The sequence below is a fragment of the Myxine glutinosa genome, chromosome 1 (assembly GCF_964187855.1).
Source record: "Myxine glutinosa chromosome 1, kmMyxGlut1.1, whole genome shotgun sequence".
NCBI lineage: Eukaryota > Metazoa > Chordata > Myxini > Myxiniformes > Myxinidae > Myxine > Myxine glutinosa.
The window spans coordinates 112,969,933-112,985,483 of NC_136261.1; the positions used below are offsets into that span (position 1 = coordinate 112,969,933).

At 43.1% G+C, this 15,551-nt stretch overlaps 1 protein-coding gene across 2 annotated transcripts in view; it reads right to left on the bottom strand.

Moving 5' to 3' along the window:
• The window catches only part of SMURF2 (SMAD specific E3 ubiquitin protein ligase 2), a 102,910-nt gene that overhangs the window by 53,779 nt on the left and 33,580 nt on the right, over positions 1-15,551 (bottom strand). For both annotated transcript variants that reach the window (XM_078776163.1, XM_078776169.1), the window contains exons 2-3: positions 4,854-4,892; positions 4,649-4,757 (exon numbers count right to left, since the gene is read on the bottom strand). In XM_078776163.1, the coding sequence (XP_078632289.1) occupies positions 4,649-4,757; positions 4,854-4,892 (148 nt within the window). The remainder of the gene's footprint in view (positions 1-4,648; positions 4,758-4,853; positions 4,893-15,551) is intronic.

Genomic DNA, 15,551 nt, shown 5'->3' on the forward strand with positions numbered 1-15,551 from the left:
AATCACAGATGCTCTGTAATACAGTATGGTACATCGGAATAGATAGTGTCGGATTTGCAATAAAACATGATGGTTGCAGATTACATTGGACGCAAGATTCAAAACAAAATATGAAAAAATATATATATTCCAACCACTCCAAAGTCTGAAATAACATGAAAATCATTGTCAAATAGGACATGATCAAACCTCAACTATCTCAGAGTAATATGTACATACAAGAGCGATTCAAAGTTGGTGCGAACCTTTTATTAGAGAACACATAAATATAAGAGTTCAATGGTGAAGCATGACAACATGATCATACATGCTTAGCATTAGCAAGTTATACAGGAAACAACCACCATCATTAGGTCAACACACTTTATGTAAAACGAAGAAGTCAGCCAACACAAATACACGACCTGCAGAACACAGGTACGTCGTTAGGTTCCTCATGAAGCAGAACAATAAACCAGCTGCAATCTGCATGAGACTGGAAAATCTAATGATGGAAGCCTTTCCTGTAGTTGCGTTTAGCCAGATGGTGAGGTAGATTTTATTTTTAAAGCTGTGAATTGGTGAGTGATCTTGAGCTTTCTCACATAGCACAACCGGCTGTCACTCGAGCAAAAATGAAACTTATATAACGGATAGTTTTGGAGAATTGCTGGATTACTGTTGGAAAATTTGCAATTAGTGTTGAATGAGGTGCTGAAATGTGGAAACAATCATTCCTTCTCAATTCAAATTCAATGAGGTTAATGCAAAGTTAAACTGCCAAAATCAAGGCTCTCTGCTCACCTTCACTCTTTCATTCCTCTTTTCTCCCACCTCTGGAACAAACTCCCCCACTCCCTTCAATCCCACTCCTCCCTCCAGGTCTTCAAAACAGCTGTTCACCACCATCTCTTATCTTCCCCCATCCAAAACCTTGATCTTTTCTACCCCCGCTAATTTCACCCCAAATCCACCTTTTTGAAATACCAACTTCTTTCCTGGAAGTCCTTGGTGTCCTTGTGTTTATACTTCTCCCACCCCCCCCCCCCCCACCCCCATTCCCACGCTGCCTCCCCCCAAGCCCTCTCCCTCCCACACATTCCCGATGTCCCTCACAAATGTTGTGTTGATGTGCTTCCCCTTCTCTCCCCATCTTGTCTACCGCTCCCCTTTTTATATACTTTGGTTGTTTGTCCGTTTAATTTGTTTGTGTGATAAATGTTAGCTCTTTCACGAGCCTCGATTATGTATACAAAAAAGAAAGAAAAAAAAAGTGGGTACCAAAGAACTTCACGTGAAGCTTTGATTAAAAGGGAACTTGTGTGACCATTGCAACGGAGCTCCTGGGACACCACCAAAGGAAGGAGTCGTTTCCTGAAGATTGTGACGTGATGGGACCTGGACCCATCATTTCACATGAGAATCGAAGTGAGTCAACATGGAGTGGAAACATTCTTGGTTCACACCAACAACAAGACCAACAATCAAAGATTGCTTAACCTCGACCGGACTTGTTTTGTGTGGTTTTATAGTATGTATTTTATAGACGTACTCGCATTATAATTGTACATACTTTATTGGGGTACTCGGTTTAATAAATAGCACCGCAAAGCGGGCGTAACCCTTCAGCCCATGCACGGTGAAAGGAAGCATTGATGATAAATTTGTTATTTGAAGCGAAGTTGTATACCGAGTAGGAACTGCAAGTAATTACATTTTCGCCCATGAACCCATGAACCCATTTCGTGTGATTCTTCACAATCGGGAGATAGGGCCAAAAACGATATTTAGCAAGATATCTCAAAGAGTTGTGGACGGATTTGGACGAAATTTGGCCGAGAAGTAGCGTATATGACAAGGACAAAATGATTAGATTTTGGGGAAGATCCGGATCCGGCTAGTAGAATTTTTAAAAGTGATTCTTCACAATCGGGAGATAGGGCCAAAAACGATATTTAGCAAGACATCTCAAAAAGTTGTGGACGGATTTGGACGAAACTTGGTGGACCGGTTGTGTGCATGACAAGGACGAAATGATTCAAATTTGGTGAAGATCTGAATATGGATTCGGATACGAGTTTTTTTTAATTTCTCAAGTGATCCTTCACCATTGAGAGACCGGGCGAAAAGCGATACATAACATGATATTTAAATAAGTTGTGGACGAGTTATAACTAAACTTGGAGGAACAGTTCGTTAGGTGACAAGAACAAGCCGATTCGATTTTGGTTCAAATCCGGATGCAGATCTGGCCCATCAGTGGGATACAAAACGTAAACTATTCAGCATGGCGAAGTTACGCGGTCTACTGAGTGCCGTTCTAGTTAAATATGTTTTTCATTGCAGAAACCATTCAGCAATCATACCTCAATCCTTTCAAGTTGATACAATTCTTGCATTCAAATCCTTCAAAACATCTCTGCATTATCAATAAGGTTGCTCACACACACTGCATGTTCAATTGCCAACGGACTCAAATTCTAATTGTACATACTGGATGAATGAATGAATGAATGCAAGAATGCAAGAATGCAAGAAATGCACATTTTCATTCATTCATTCATTCATTCATACTGGATGGATGAGTGGAAGAATGTTTCTAATGGATGACCTGGATCAATCTACAATGAGGAACAATTCGTTGAATCCCCTCCAACAAATGTCTGTGGCGCTGCGATTCTATGCAAGTGAATCATTTCAATTGAATTTTGGAGATATGTGCGGTGTTTCACAGGCCAGAAGTTGCAAAGTGATTAATCACGTCACTGGAGCCAGTTGTGCTAAGAAAATGCACTTTATACATTTTCCGGATTCTCCAGAAGAAAGGAGAGCTGTAACAGAAGGATTCTACGAGATATCCCAATTCCTGAGGTTATCGGAGCTATAGGTGGATCTCACGTGGCAATTGTCAATCCTGGTGGTCCAAATGCACTCGGGTATATGACCAGAAAAGGCTACTATAGCCTAAATTTCCAAATTGCGTGCAACCATCTACTTCTGTTCACTCATGTAGTTGCCAGAAGGTATGGGTCAGCACATGACTCAAGAATCTTTGAAGAGTCGCAGCTATTTAAGAAATTCTAGATAGGAGAATGCCAAGACATTTTGCTGGGGTATCTAGCGTACACATGCCGTACATTCATGTTAACTCCAGCGCACATCCCAAGGACACGATCATAATAGTCTTCTTCTTCTTCTTCTTCAAACTCTTCCAGCAGAACTCCATCTTCCTCCTCTATGGCACTATAATAGAAAAAGAAGTTTATGTATTTATGAATACATATATCAATATTTCAATAGATTAGAAAAAATGTTCATGGATTTACAGTCATTATTGTATTTTCATAATATGATTTATATTGATCGTAAAGAAAAAAATGTAATTACCTTAAGTGAGAATCAGTTGTGCTGGTCGATGGAATCAGACAAATATTGTCAGCTTGTTTCAGACCACCAGCTGCTGACGGAGCATCATCATCTACATCATTATGTACTTAATCCAAGTCTCCAGCTATGGTTGTCAATATTGCAACGATTTATTCGCCCAGTTCACCGGCCACAGCCTCCCCACCTCCTGCTTTTTGCATGTCGAGTTTCTTTTCACCAGCCAGTGCCTTTGCCTTCATCCTCCTCCAGAGTTCTTCGAGGTCCCAGGCAGAGGATTTTGTGGCCTCTGGAAAATGGGCCACCATTCTTTTGAAAAATGATGCCGGCTTAGGATCCAAGGATCCTGGGTTCGAATCCCGGTCGATCGCTGAATTAACGCCAGGGGGGTTGACTCAGCCTGTCATCCTTCCGAGGTCGGCTAATTGAGTACCAGTTCACTGGTAATTCCCTGTTTGTCGTTAAAGGCGGCAAAAAGGGTTGGCGTCAGGAAGGGCATCCGGCCGTAAAACATTGCTTCAAATAGGGGACCGAAAAACAACAACAACCACGGTTCCCGAAAAAGGCCAACCCCCGCTTTGCGGGGAAAAAATGGCCTCTAAAGGTGGTTATTTTTTTTTTATATATTCTTTTGAAAAATCTTCCCATGCGAGATGCCTTTTCTTATTTGCGCCCAAGTTACTTCTCCTGCCTTGGATTGTTCCTTGGTTAACCTACATTACCTCGATTAAACCCATCCGTTACTCGAATGAAAAATTGTCCCCTTTTTTCTTTGTTGACATGCTGCCGCCGTTAGAAGAACTTAAACTTGTCGTATGGTAAGGCCAATGCCAAGTCATTGAGGTCAATTGGTTTGGTAACATATTTGGTGCGCTGAACAAAATAAATGATAAAAAGGAATGCATCATAACTTAGACGTGCATAACCAAACACGAAACGGCTGTTTAGCTGTTTATGGATGCCTTTGTAAGTTGCAATTTAAACGGGTAATTAGTTGTGCACATAAAAAGAAGGTTGTGTCAGCGTTTAAGGGTTGGGTTTGTGTTAGCAAGACCCTCGTTAAACGCCTTTCATAAATTCAGCCATAAGACTTCTAAAAACGACATCAACAAATTAACCCACCGCTGGGAAGAAGAAGGGACTTTGGAAACAACAATGACAAAGATCTGTGCAGGGTTTTCATGGTGTGGTACCATTCCTTCACGGTTAGAAGATACGTTTTTTGAATCCCCGGAATGCACAATCAAACCAAACAAATACCTCCCTTCTTCCCCTCCAAACGTACAGGTCATAGTGTTGGTTCCATCTGGGGTCCAGTGAGCTCTTCACGGTGTTCGTCGAGTGACATTCCCCAGAGCCGTCCACCACAATCTTGGCAAATGGATCGGGCAGGCCTGCGGGCACAAGATCGAATGCAAGCCTTTTGAGCGCATACCAAAGTGCACAATGTCCGAGTGTGAAACACTACCTCAGAAAATGCACACACTTACGAAAGAAATCTTTTTTCGCGAGATTCTTTCCACAAAGAACTGCAAACAGGGTGAGGGAAGAGTAAGAGAAGACGCAATAAAGCAACAGAAATACAGACATGACACGTAACTGTCCATCATCATCATGCCTTTGCAAACAAGTGGGATTTTTGGGGCTTTCTTGGGCAAATAAATTTGCAAAAAGACTAAGGAAGGAAGAATGGATTGTGATACAGCAGGCAAAAGAGTTACTAGAGTAGTGGGTACAATTTGAACTTGGAGAATGAAAAATAAATAAATAAATATTTAAAAACAAAACAAATGTAATATTAAAAGCAGACCAGATACCAAGAGGTACCAGAATCTTCTTCAACAGCCACACTTATTCCCACGTTCTTGTGGGGTTTGCCGGGGCATGTTTTTGCCCAAATCATTCACGAATCGGCTGTCCATGCCTGATGTTCACCTTACTAAGGATAGGGCAGGAATTTGGAATTTATTCCGTGGTACAGGCGATAGCTCTCCAACTCTCCGCAAATGACACCGTGGGATCTTTATGGCACACCCATTGATGAATCACCCTCTCTGTGATACCAATATATACCAGCGAGAAATATGATTATACAGGAATAATAAAAGATAGTAGCATCGGCAGCATATCAAATATTTTGGTTCGTTTTCAACAATTACCTCAATAGTTATGTTGGTACCTTTTTAAAGACTCCTCGAACAACAACATTTCTCCTTTGCAGTAACATTCTAACAGCCATAATCCAGACAGACAAGTCAGTCATTCACCACATCTGTTTGGGCAAAACTGAATGCAAAAAAAAGGAAGCATATTAAAGTCTTGGGAACATGGCCTTCAAAACGAGTCCATTGGGAATTCCTCCTCATCAGCTGAGGAATTTCCTCCAAAAATGCACTTCTCAGGCACACGAAGGTCATTTTCAAAGGCTCTCATTAGCTGGTCTCACTGACTGAATGGTAAAAGTACAGAGCTTTACCGCTTCCAAACGTGTTGTCATGCTCTATTACCGTTCACATAATTATATATTCAATCAAAAAATGAAGGTACTACCTGTATAACTGTGGCATCAAAAATGGCGGAAATCCATTTACCACTTATAACCTACTCCTGGTCACTCCAATCCTTGCGTCCCATAGTACAAGACGTCCCCTCCCTTTATTCAAGTCCCCTCTCCTTACTCTTTTCTTTACACTATCCCACCACCTTTCCTTTCATTTCTTTCCTTTCATTCTTACCAACAGCAGCTCCATTTTCTCCAATGTAGATTGCTCAGAAAAGCAGTAAGGCCTCAAAAGTTAAATTAATAACTAGAAAGTATAATTTGGCACAACTATGTCAATGGATACATCTCAGCTCACGTTAGATGTCAACCCACTGTTACGCTTGATCTCAGTTAAAAAAAAAAAAAACCAAAAAAAAAAACCCTCACTAATTTTTTTTTTATAAATTAAAGGAAAATCTGCTACTTTCAGATAAAGGTCACGTGACCAACATTTGACCATAAAATGTCATACTTGTGTCATTATCTACTTTGTACCAAGTTCAGTTTTTTAAATCCCTTCAGCGGTTCACAAGTTACCACAGCAACAAAATCACGCAAGCACACAGACAGACGGCCAACCTGGACCCACACTGCCCCAGGAGCCTTTGGGCATAAAACGAGACATGATAAATCATAGGCCACAATCCTTGGTGCATTCTGCTCTGAATCCACTGACAATCCCAACTAATACAATCCACAGCTTGCACGGTTGAGAGAGATGGAGGTGCTCTGAATAACTGAAAACTACTTACTGTATTTGGAAAAGGAAAAAATAAACATTCACAATATACCGAGTTGGCATATTTGGCATTCTTGTCTGAGCACTTGCCTCTGTACCATGATCGCGAGTTCAAATTCCACATAAAAATCGATTTTTTTCTGTTTACAACTGTACTTGAAAATCATGTAAAAACATAGGGTGTATCGATGTGCTTGTCCTGCTGGCTATTTATGAACCAGCTTCCCAGTCGTTGTCAGAACAGAAAGAAAATAACGATGAGGAAAGCAAACATTGAACTAAAGAAGCATCGCAATGGGCTTGCTGAGTAGGAAGAGCAGTCATTACGCACATTTTGAAGAAAAACAAGCGTTACGCCTAGGTCCCCCGCCGGTGAAGTGATGTGAGTTGACAAAGAGGAAGACGCAAGGCGGCCATCTTGGATTTTGACGTGCCGACCCAATTTTCAATAGCTTTCTTCCTTATGCCTAGATACACCCACACACCAGATTAGAAGTTGGTACTTCGCTTATTTTTCAAGATATTCCGCTCACGAGGTTCAGACATACATGGCGGCGGCCATCTTGGATGTTGACGTGGTGACCCAAATTTCAATAGCGTTCTTCCTTATGCGTTGGTGTGTCTACGCATAAGGAAGAATATATATATAATATTATTATATATATATTCTTCCTTATGCGTAGACACACCAACACACCAGATTAGAAGTTGGTACTTCGCTTATTTTTCAAGATATTCTGCTCACAAGGTTCAGACATACATGGCGGCGGCCATCTTGGATTTTGACGTGGCGACCCAATTTTCAATAGCGTTCTTCCTTATGCGTAGATACACCCACACACCAGATTAGAAGTTAGTAGTGCGTTTATATTTCACGATATTTCGCTCAAGGTCCAGACATACATGGTGGCGGCCATCTTGGATTTTGACGTGGCGACCCAATTTTCAATAGCGTTCTTCCTTATGCCTAGATACACCCACACACCAGATTAGAAGTTGGTACTTCGTTTATTTTTCAAGATATTCCGCTCACAAGGTTCAGACATACATGGCAGCGGCCATCTTGGATTTTGACGTGGCGACCCAATTTTCAATAGCGTTCTTCCTTGTGCCTAGATACACCCACACACCAGATTAGAAGTTGGTACTTCGCTTATTTTTCAAGATATTTCGCTCACAAGGTGCAGACATATATATGGTGGCGGCCATCTTGGATTTTGACGTGGCGACCCAATTTTCAATAGGGTTCTTCCTTATGCCTAGGTACACCCACACACCAGATTAGAAGTTGGTACTTCGCTTATTTTTCAAGATATTCCGCTCACAAGGTTCAGACATACATGACGGCGGCCATCTTGGATTTTGACGTGGCGACCCAATTTTCAATGGGGTTCTCCCTTGTGCCTAGATACACCCACACACCAGATTAGAAGTTGGTACTTCGCTTATTTTTCAAGATATTCCGCTCACAAGGTTCAGACATACATGGCACAGACATACATGGCGGCGGCCATCTTGGATTTTGACGTGGGTTGCACCCACACAACAAATTCGAATGCGGTCCTTCACTTACGCACGCATGCACGCACGCACGCATGCACGCCCGCATGCACGGACGGACAGGAAAACCGTAGTCCCCCTTTCGCTCCGCGGTGCGACGGGGGACAATAAACGAGAAAGCTTCTGAAGAAGCAAAGTCCATCCGCGTATGCTTTGTATTCCGACTTCTTCTTCCTTCGTACGAAAATCATATCATCATACTAAAATACGCCATTTGGTGTCTGTCTGTCTGTCTGATGAATTTTTGACCCCAATACATTATGTCGTTACTTATCCAATCTCAACCAAACTTGACAGGATGACTAATGGTTACATAATGAAGGTTGTAGCGCATTCATTTGCCCCCCCTCCCAAAGGGGGTTTTCTCCCCGAGCGGGTTTTCCCCACCATTGTCGTCAATGGGGTTGCATGTTGAGGTGTATATCCATATTAAGTTAGCTTTATCGTGGCGTTTTTCCAAGGCTACTTGGAATAACAACACTAACGATAATAGCATAATATTAATGTTATTACAAAACAATATTTATACCAATAATATCCCACTTCCACAAGGGGTTTTTTTCTCCTTGAACAAACGTCGAGTCAACGTTTCTAAATAGCTTATCATGCTATTTGCTTACCGAAGTAAAAATATTATAAACCACAAACACGTATGCTTAGCTTTTTAAACAGTCGCTAATGCTGTTTACAACACTAAATGAAGAAATTTGGAGGAATCCCGACATCAGTGAGGTAAGTTTTACTTACAGAACTGAGCGAAGATCTACTGTACTCTATATACCCCACAATGGTAGGGTTAACAACATGACCCTTCCTGCCGCTAACGTGGCATTTTTCGTCGCGAACTTTTGAAACTCGCTCCTGCTGTTTAACACGAAACTGAAAGGGAGGAAGACTGGGTTGTACTCATTTACCAAGCAGCTAGCTTGTGCTTGCCAAGCCAGCCGTTCCTTAATGGTTTTGAATGGAATGCTTGCTCGAATGCTTAAACCACTTGGCAATCTCTCCACAAGAAACTTGGTAAATGAACACACCCACCCAATGTTCTTGAGACTCGACCATACATAGATCGACTGTAATCTATATACACGAAAGAGGAATGACACTTCCTGTCTCCCGTAGTGAGCGGGTGTACTAGTATGATAAACGTGACGAAAACAGCTTAAAAATTGGGGACGATTCTAGGCGATCTTGACCTTTTGACCTCAAAAGCAACAGGCTTCAGTGACCCAATATGCAAATTATTAAAATTTCAGGTCAATCGGATGAAAATTGACGATTTTATGCGACGCTGACCTTTGATGTTTTGATCAAATTATTAATTTGCCTTCTCCATATTCTTAGGAAAAAAAAGCTTTGTTGAAAACTTGCTGACAAAGCTCAAATAGTAAAAAAAAGAAAAAAAAAGTTACGGCCCAGACAGACACACAGAAGTGATTGAAAAACGCCATGCAAAACTCCCACTGCACGGGGGACTGGCGAATCAAAAGCAAGGTTTAAAATACCCAAGGTGATTCAACAAGCAAAAACTGCTACTCACCAGGGATATTTAGCAGAAGTAACATTCATTCATTCATTTCATCAGAAAAACAAAAATCATAAATAGAGTCACTAGACACCACAATACATATCAGAGGCTTGCCAAACTGCCAAGGTAAACAATCTTAACAGGTCTTAGTGCTGTGCCAAAGACACCACAGTGAGTGTGCATAAGCTTCCTTTCAGCGCATTGTATCCATAAGTAAAAGGCACTATATAAATCAAATTGTTATAATTACTATTATCTTGTCTTATGCCTTGTAATAAATGTGATAAAATGTATCGTCTTTATTAGATGATCGAAGTATTTATAATAGTAACTGTTAAATACCTCAGGATTAATAAAGAACCAAAGAAATAGAGTATGGGGTTTCCATAGGCTGACAAATGATATTAAGCTTTCGGGTTACATTTGATAAAAGCAAGATTATGCAACTACAAATAATTCTAATTGATCTACTTATTGTGCACGTCATTGTAGTGATTTGTTGCCTTCTTTGCTGACATAAACAGTTCCTTCGGAGGTTTCCGTACAACACACAAAACATTGTTAGCAGTTTTAATTGTATAATGGATGACAGTTACATACCAATTACATGAAGACGTGAACGGATTGGTGTTTTTTTATACTGTTGGTCGTCTACAAATTCCTCTTGCAGCTTTTCCATCTGAGAAGGTGTAAACTCAAGCAAGTCGGTGTTGCTTATGAAAGGAGTGAGAGCATTTTATGGAAAGCTGCACACAAATGTCACCTTCATCAATAGGTTTTTTCATCCTATGCTTTGTTACTCTTCAAACTGGGAGTTTGGAGTGTTCTCAAAATCACCTTTGTGATATAATCTATCTGCTTGATGACATCCAATGTAACAAACTTACTAAGGGTTTTTTTTTGAAGAAGACTCATTGCATCAGCTACCAGGTATATCCTCTCGCTGCAGGAGGTGGTTGATACGAGTGAAAGTGGGAAGCACTCACTGACTCAGAAAAAAAGGCAAGTGCACATCAGTCATAGGATCTTCAAACACAGGAAGCAGCCAATACTGAATCTTGCTTGTGATACATGTTCAGATTTGAAGTAACTTGGCAAAGAAATGGAGAGTTGCAAGGTTCTATACACAGTTTTTGTTAAACTAAGGCCATCCAACACTGACATTCGTGACAACTTGATGGAAATCACGGTCACAAAAAGCACAAAATGATTTAAGAATACCATCATGTTTTATGCTTCGATCACACTGGTCATACCATTGAAAAACAAACCGCGATGGAAAATGTTTGCGATTTTAAACTTTTGAATTACCAGTACTTCCAGAAAGCCAATAAACCGGTGAGATTAGCTTGTGTGACTGTGAGAACTTGTGCTAAAATCATGAAACTCACGCCAAAAATATTGGCCTATTTGAAACCAATATACCTTCTACATGTGTATGTACGTCACGCACCTCTGGCCGGCAATTTCCAATGTTACAAGGATGGAGCTCTTTTTCATAATACGAACTCAGATGGCCGATTAAGTCGAGTGGGATGGGATACAAGTTCTCCAAATCCCCAAAATATTTAAACAAAAGTGCATTGCACCATGGAACCAAATGAGTAACACCACCTTGATTATGTTTTTTTTTTAGTTTTTTGAAAGGCAAAAAAAAACACCACCTTTAGAGGCAATTTTTCCCCGCAAGCGGGGGTTGGCCTTTTTCGGGGACCGTGGTTGTTGTTATTTTTTGGGGTCCCCTTTTTGAAGCAATGTTTTACGGCTGGATGCCCTTCCTGCCGCCAACCCTTTTTGTCGCCTTTTTACGACAAACAGGGAATTACCAGTGAACTGGTACTCAATTTGCCGACCTCGGAAGGATGACAGGCTGAGTCAACCCCCCTGGCGTTAATTCAGCGATCGACCGGGATTCGAACCCAGGATCCCAGGATCCTAAGCTGGCACCCTAGTCGCTAAGCCAACACCATGAGGCAAACCAGAACAGAAACCAAACTAGATGGTATTCATAGAATACTTACTCTGCGCAGTAAACTTGGTGTGAGCCAACTCTTCTGTTTTTGAACGTTTCCTTTTTTTTTGATCCAATATGGCTGCCAGACCACGTGAGCGATGACATCATAAATTTATATTCTCTAATATAATCGTTGCATAGATCATGCTGAATAAATTTCAAACTGATCAGACTAGGTGCTGTCCCTGTCGAATTATGAAGTAATAATTATGGCACCAATGACGTCATCGTTAACAACACCCATTCCCCATATGGAGTTATTTACAATGCGCCACGTTTCAATTTTTTCCATGGAGCGGTTTTGGAGATATCGAGGTGCAACCTTTTTCGGTTTTTCCAAGATGGCGCCTGTAACACATGACCTATGACATCATGATTATCATTAAAATATTCTAAAGGAGGAGGTGCTCCTATGGTGAAAATTTCATGTCCATCAGACCAACAGTTGCTGAATTTTTTTTAAATAATGATCGGATGGATAAGTGTTGTATTTGTCGAATTATGACGTCATAACGAAGGCACCGATGACATTACTAACATATCTTATTCCCCATGGGGAGTAGTTGACAATGAGGCAGGTCTCAATTTTTTCCATGGAGTGGTTTCAGAGATATAGAGGTGCAAAGTCTTTCCAAGATGGCGCCTGGATCATGTGACATACGACATCATAATTATCATTTTAAAAATTACACAGGAGGAGCCGCTCATATTCTGAAAATTTCGTGTCCATCGGTCTAACAGTTGCAGAGGATTTTTTTTTTCATACTGATCAGATCAAGCATTGTACTTGTCGAATTATGACGTCATAATTAAGGCACCGATGATATCATCATCAGCATATCTTATTCCCCATGGGGAGTACTTGACAATGAGCCATGTTTCCATTTTTTCCATTGAGCGGTTTGGGAGATATAGAGGTGTAAAATTTTTCAAAGATGGCGTCCGTACCACGTGACCGATGACGTGATAATTATGAATAAAAAATTTCTACAGGCGGAGGCGCTACGATAGCGTAGAAATGAATTTTTAAAATGCAGACACGGCACACGTATGGCACACGGCACAAATACGGCACACATACGAACCCGATTGCTTAGCCCCGCTTTTCGCTTCGCGAGCACAGGGTAACTAGAGTTCAAAGAACACCTTACCCCATGTAGTCTTGATAAAAAGGACATGGGAAGGGTCTTTTAAACTCTTGCTTTGCGTTTTGCACAAAACAAAGCGTGAGGCACCGCGATATTGTCTGATTGTTGAATCCCACAGTTACTCTGCCCTCAGGGCGAGACGACATGAATGCTGAATCCCACATTTCCTCTGCCCTCAGGGCATGACGACATGAATGCTGAATCCCACAGTTACTTTGCCCTCAGGGCATGACGACAAATGCTGAATCCCACAGTTACTCTGCCCTCAGGGCATGAGACTACATGAGACGAATGCTGAATCCCAGTTACCCTGCCCTCAGGGCATGACAACATGAATGCTGAATCCCACAGTTACTCTGCCTTCAGGGCATGAGACAAATGCTGAATCCCACAGTTACTCTGCCCTCAGGGCATGAGATGACGAGACGAATGCTGAATCCCACAGTTACTCTGCCCTCAGGGAATGAGACGACATGAATGCTGAATCCCAGTTACTCTGCCCTCAGGGCATTTTTACGAATGCTGAATCCCCACAGTTACTGCCCTCAGGGCATGAGATGACATGAATGCTGAATCCCAGTTACTCTGCCTTCAGGGCATGAGACAAATGCTGAATTCCCACAGTTACTCTGCCCTCAGGGCATGAGACGAATGCTGAATCCCAGTTACTCTGCCCTCAGGGCATTTTTACGAATGCTGAATCCCACAGTTACACTGCCCTCAGTGCATGAGATGACATTAATGCTGAATCCCAGTTACTCTGCCTTCAGGGCATGAGACAAATGCTGAATCCCACAGTTACTCTGCCCTCAGGGCATGAGACAAATGCTGAATCCCACAGTTACTCTGCCTTCAGGGTATGAGATGACATGAATGCTGAATCCCAGTTACTCTGCCCTCAGAGCATGAGACGACATGAATGCTGAATCCCAGTTATACTGCCGAGGGCATTAGACGACATGAGACGAATGCTGAATCCCACAGTTACTCTGCCCCCAGGGAATGACACGACATGAATGCTGAATCCCACAGTTACTCTGCCCTCAGGGCCTAAGACGACATGAATGCTGAATCCCAGTCACTTTGCCCTCAGGGCATGAGACAACATGAGACGAATGCTGAATCGCAGTTACTCTGCCCTCAGGGCATGAGACGACATGAATGCTGAATCCCACAGTTACTCTGCCGTCAGGGCATGAGACGACATGAGACGAATGCTGAATCCCACAGTTACTCTGCCCTCAGGGAATGAGACGAATGCTGAATCCGTTACTCTGCCCTCAGGGCATGAGACAACATGAATGCTGAATCCCACAGTTACTTTGCCCTCAGGGCATGAGACGACATGAGACGAATGCTGAATCCCAGTTACTCTGCCCTCAGGGCATGAGACGACATGAATGCTGAATCCCAGTTACTCTGCCCTCAGGGCATGAGACAACGTGAAACGAATGCTGATTCCCAGTTACTCTGCCCTTAGGGCATGAGACATGAATGCTGAATCCGTTACTCTGCCCTCAGGGCATCTTCTTCTTCTTCTTCTTCTTTCGTGTATCATCAGATGGCCAGCTTAGTGTCGTGCAGCCATGCCTTCGTCTCTGGTCCTACGTCGAAGAGGCCGGCTTCTGAAGGTGGTCTGTATAGGGGGCAGGTGGTAATTATGTGTTCGACAGTCTGCTCAGGCTCGCCGCACTCCAACGCGGCGCTGTCTGCCAGGCCCCCACATCTTCAGCGATGATTTGAAGCGACCGACCCCCGTACGTAGACGGTTCAGCAAGGTCCATTGCAGGCGTGGTAGGTCTTCTCCTACGACGCCACCTCCTGGGTCCCAGATGTAGCGGTGGATGCGGGTGGGCCCGGCCGTTTCCCACACCTGCTTCCAAGATGCCACCAGCCATGCGCTTCTAGACAGGTCCTCAGGGATAGAACTGAGCATCTCTTGTGCCGCCTTGTTGTAGGGATGGCGGGACTTGAGTCTGCTTGGAGGCGCCACTATCGTTGTGGTGTTGTGCAGGATGTGCCAGTCGTGTTTCTGGGCATTCCTTGCCAGGGCGAGGGTAGCAGCCTCCCGTCGGAGGCCGGCCGGGGCGATTCCCGCTAGGACTGGCAGGTGGAATGCCGGGGTGGGCTTCAAGCAACCAGCTACAATGCGGAGGGCGTTGTTAATGGCAACATCAACCTTTCTCACGTGTGGGCTTCTGCTCCAGGCTGGGGCGCAGTATTCGGCTGCAGAGAAGACCAGGGCTTGCGTGGATATTCGTAGGGTCTTGGCGGTGGCTCCCCAGGTCGTACCAGCGGGACGTCGGATAAGCGAGACCCTTGATGTCACCTTGGCCATAACTTCTTCTAGGTGTTGCTTGAAGGACAGTATCCGATCTAGGCGTACACCGAGGTACTTTGGGGCCTGCTGGAACTCCAGGCGTTTGTTGTCAACGAACACGTCCAGTTCCCTTTTTGCTTCTCTGTTGTTAAGATGGTATGCCGCTGACACTGTCTTACCAATGCTGAGCTGCAAACGCCACCTCCGGAGGTAGGCTACCAAGGTGCCCATGTCTTGGTTGATACCATTTTCCATCGCCTTCCATGTTGGTCGTCGCAGCATGATGGCCAGGTCGTCCGCGTAACCGTACTTTCTGGATGTTGTATCCGGCAGGTCG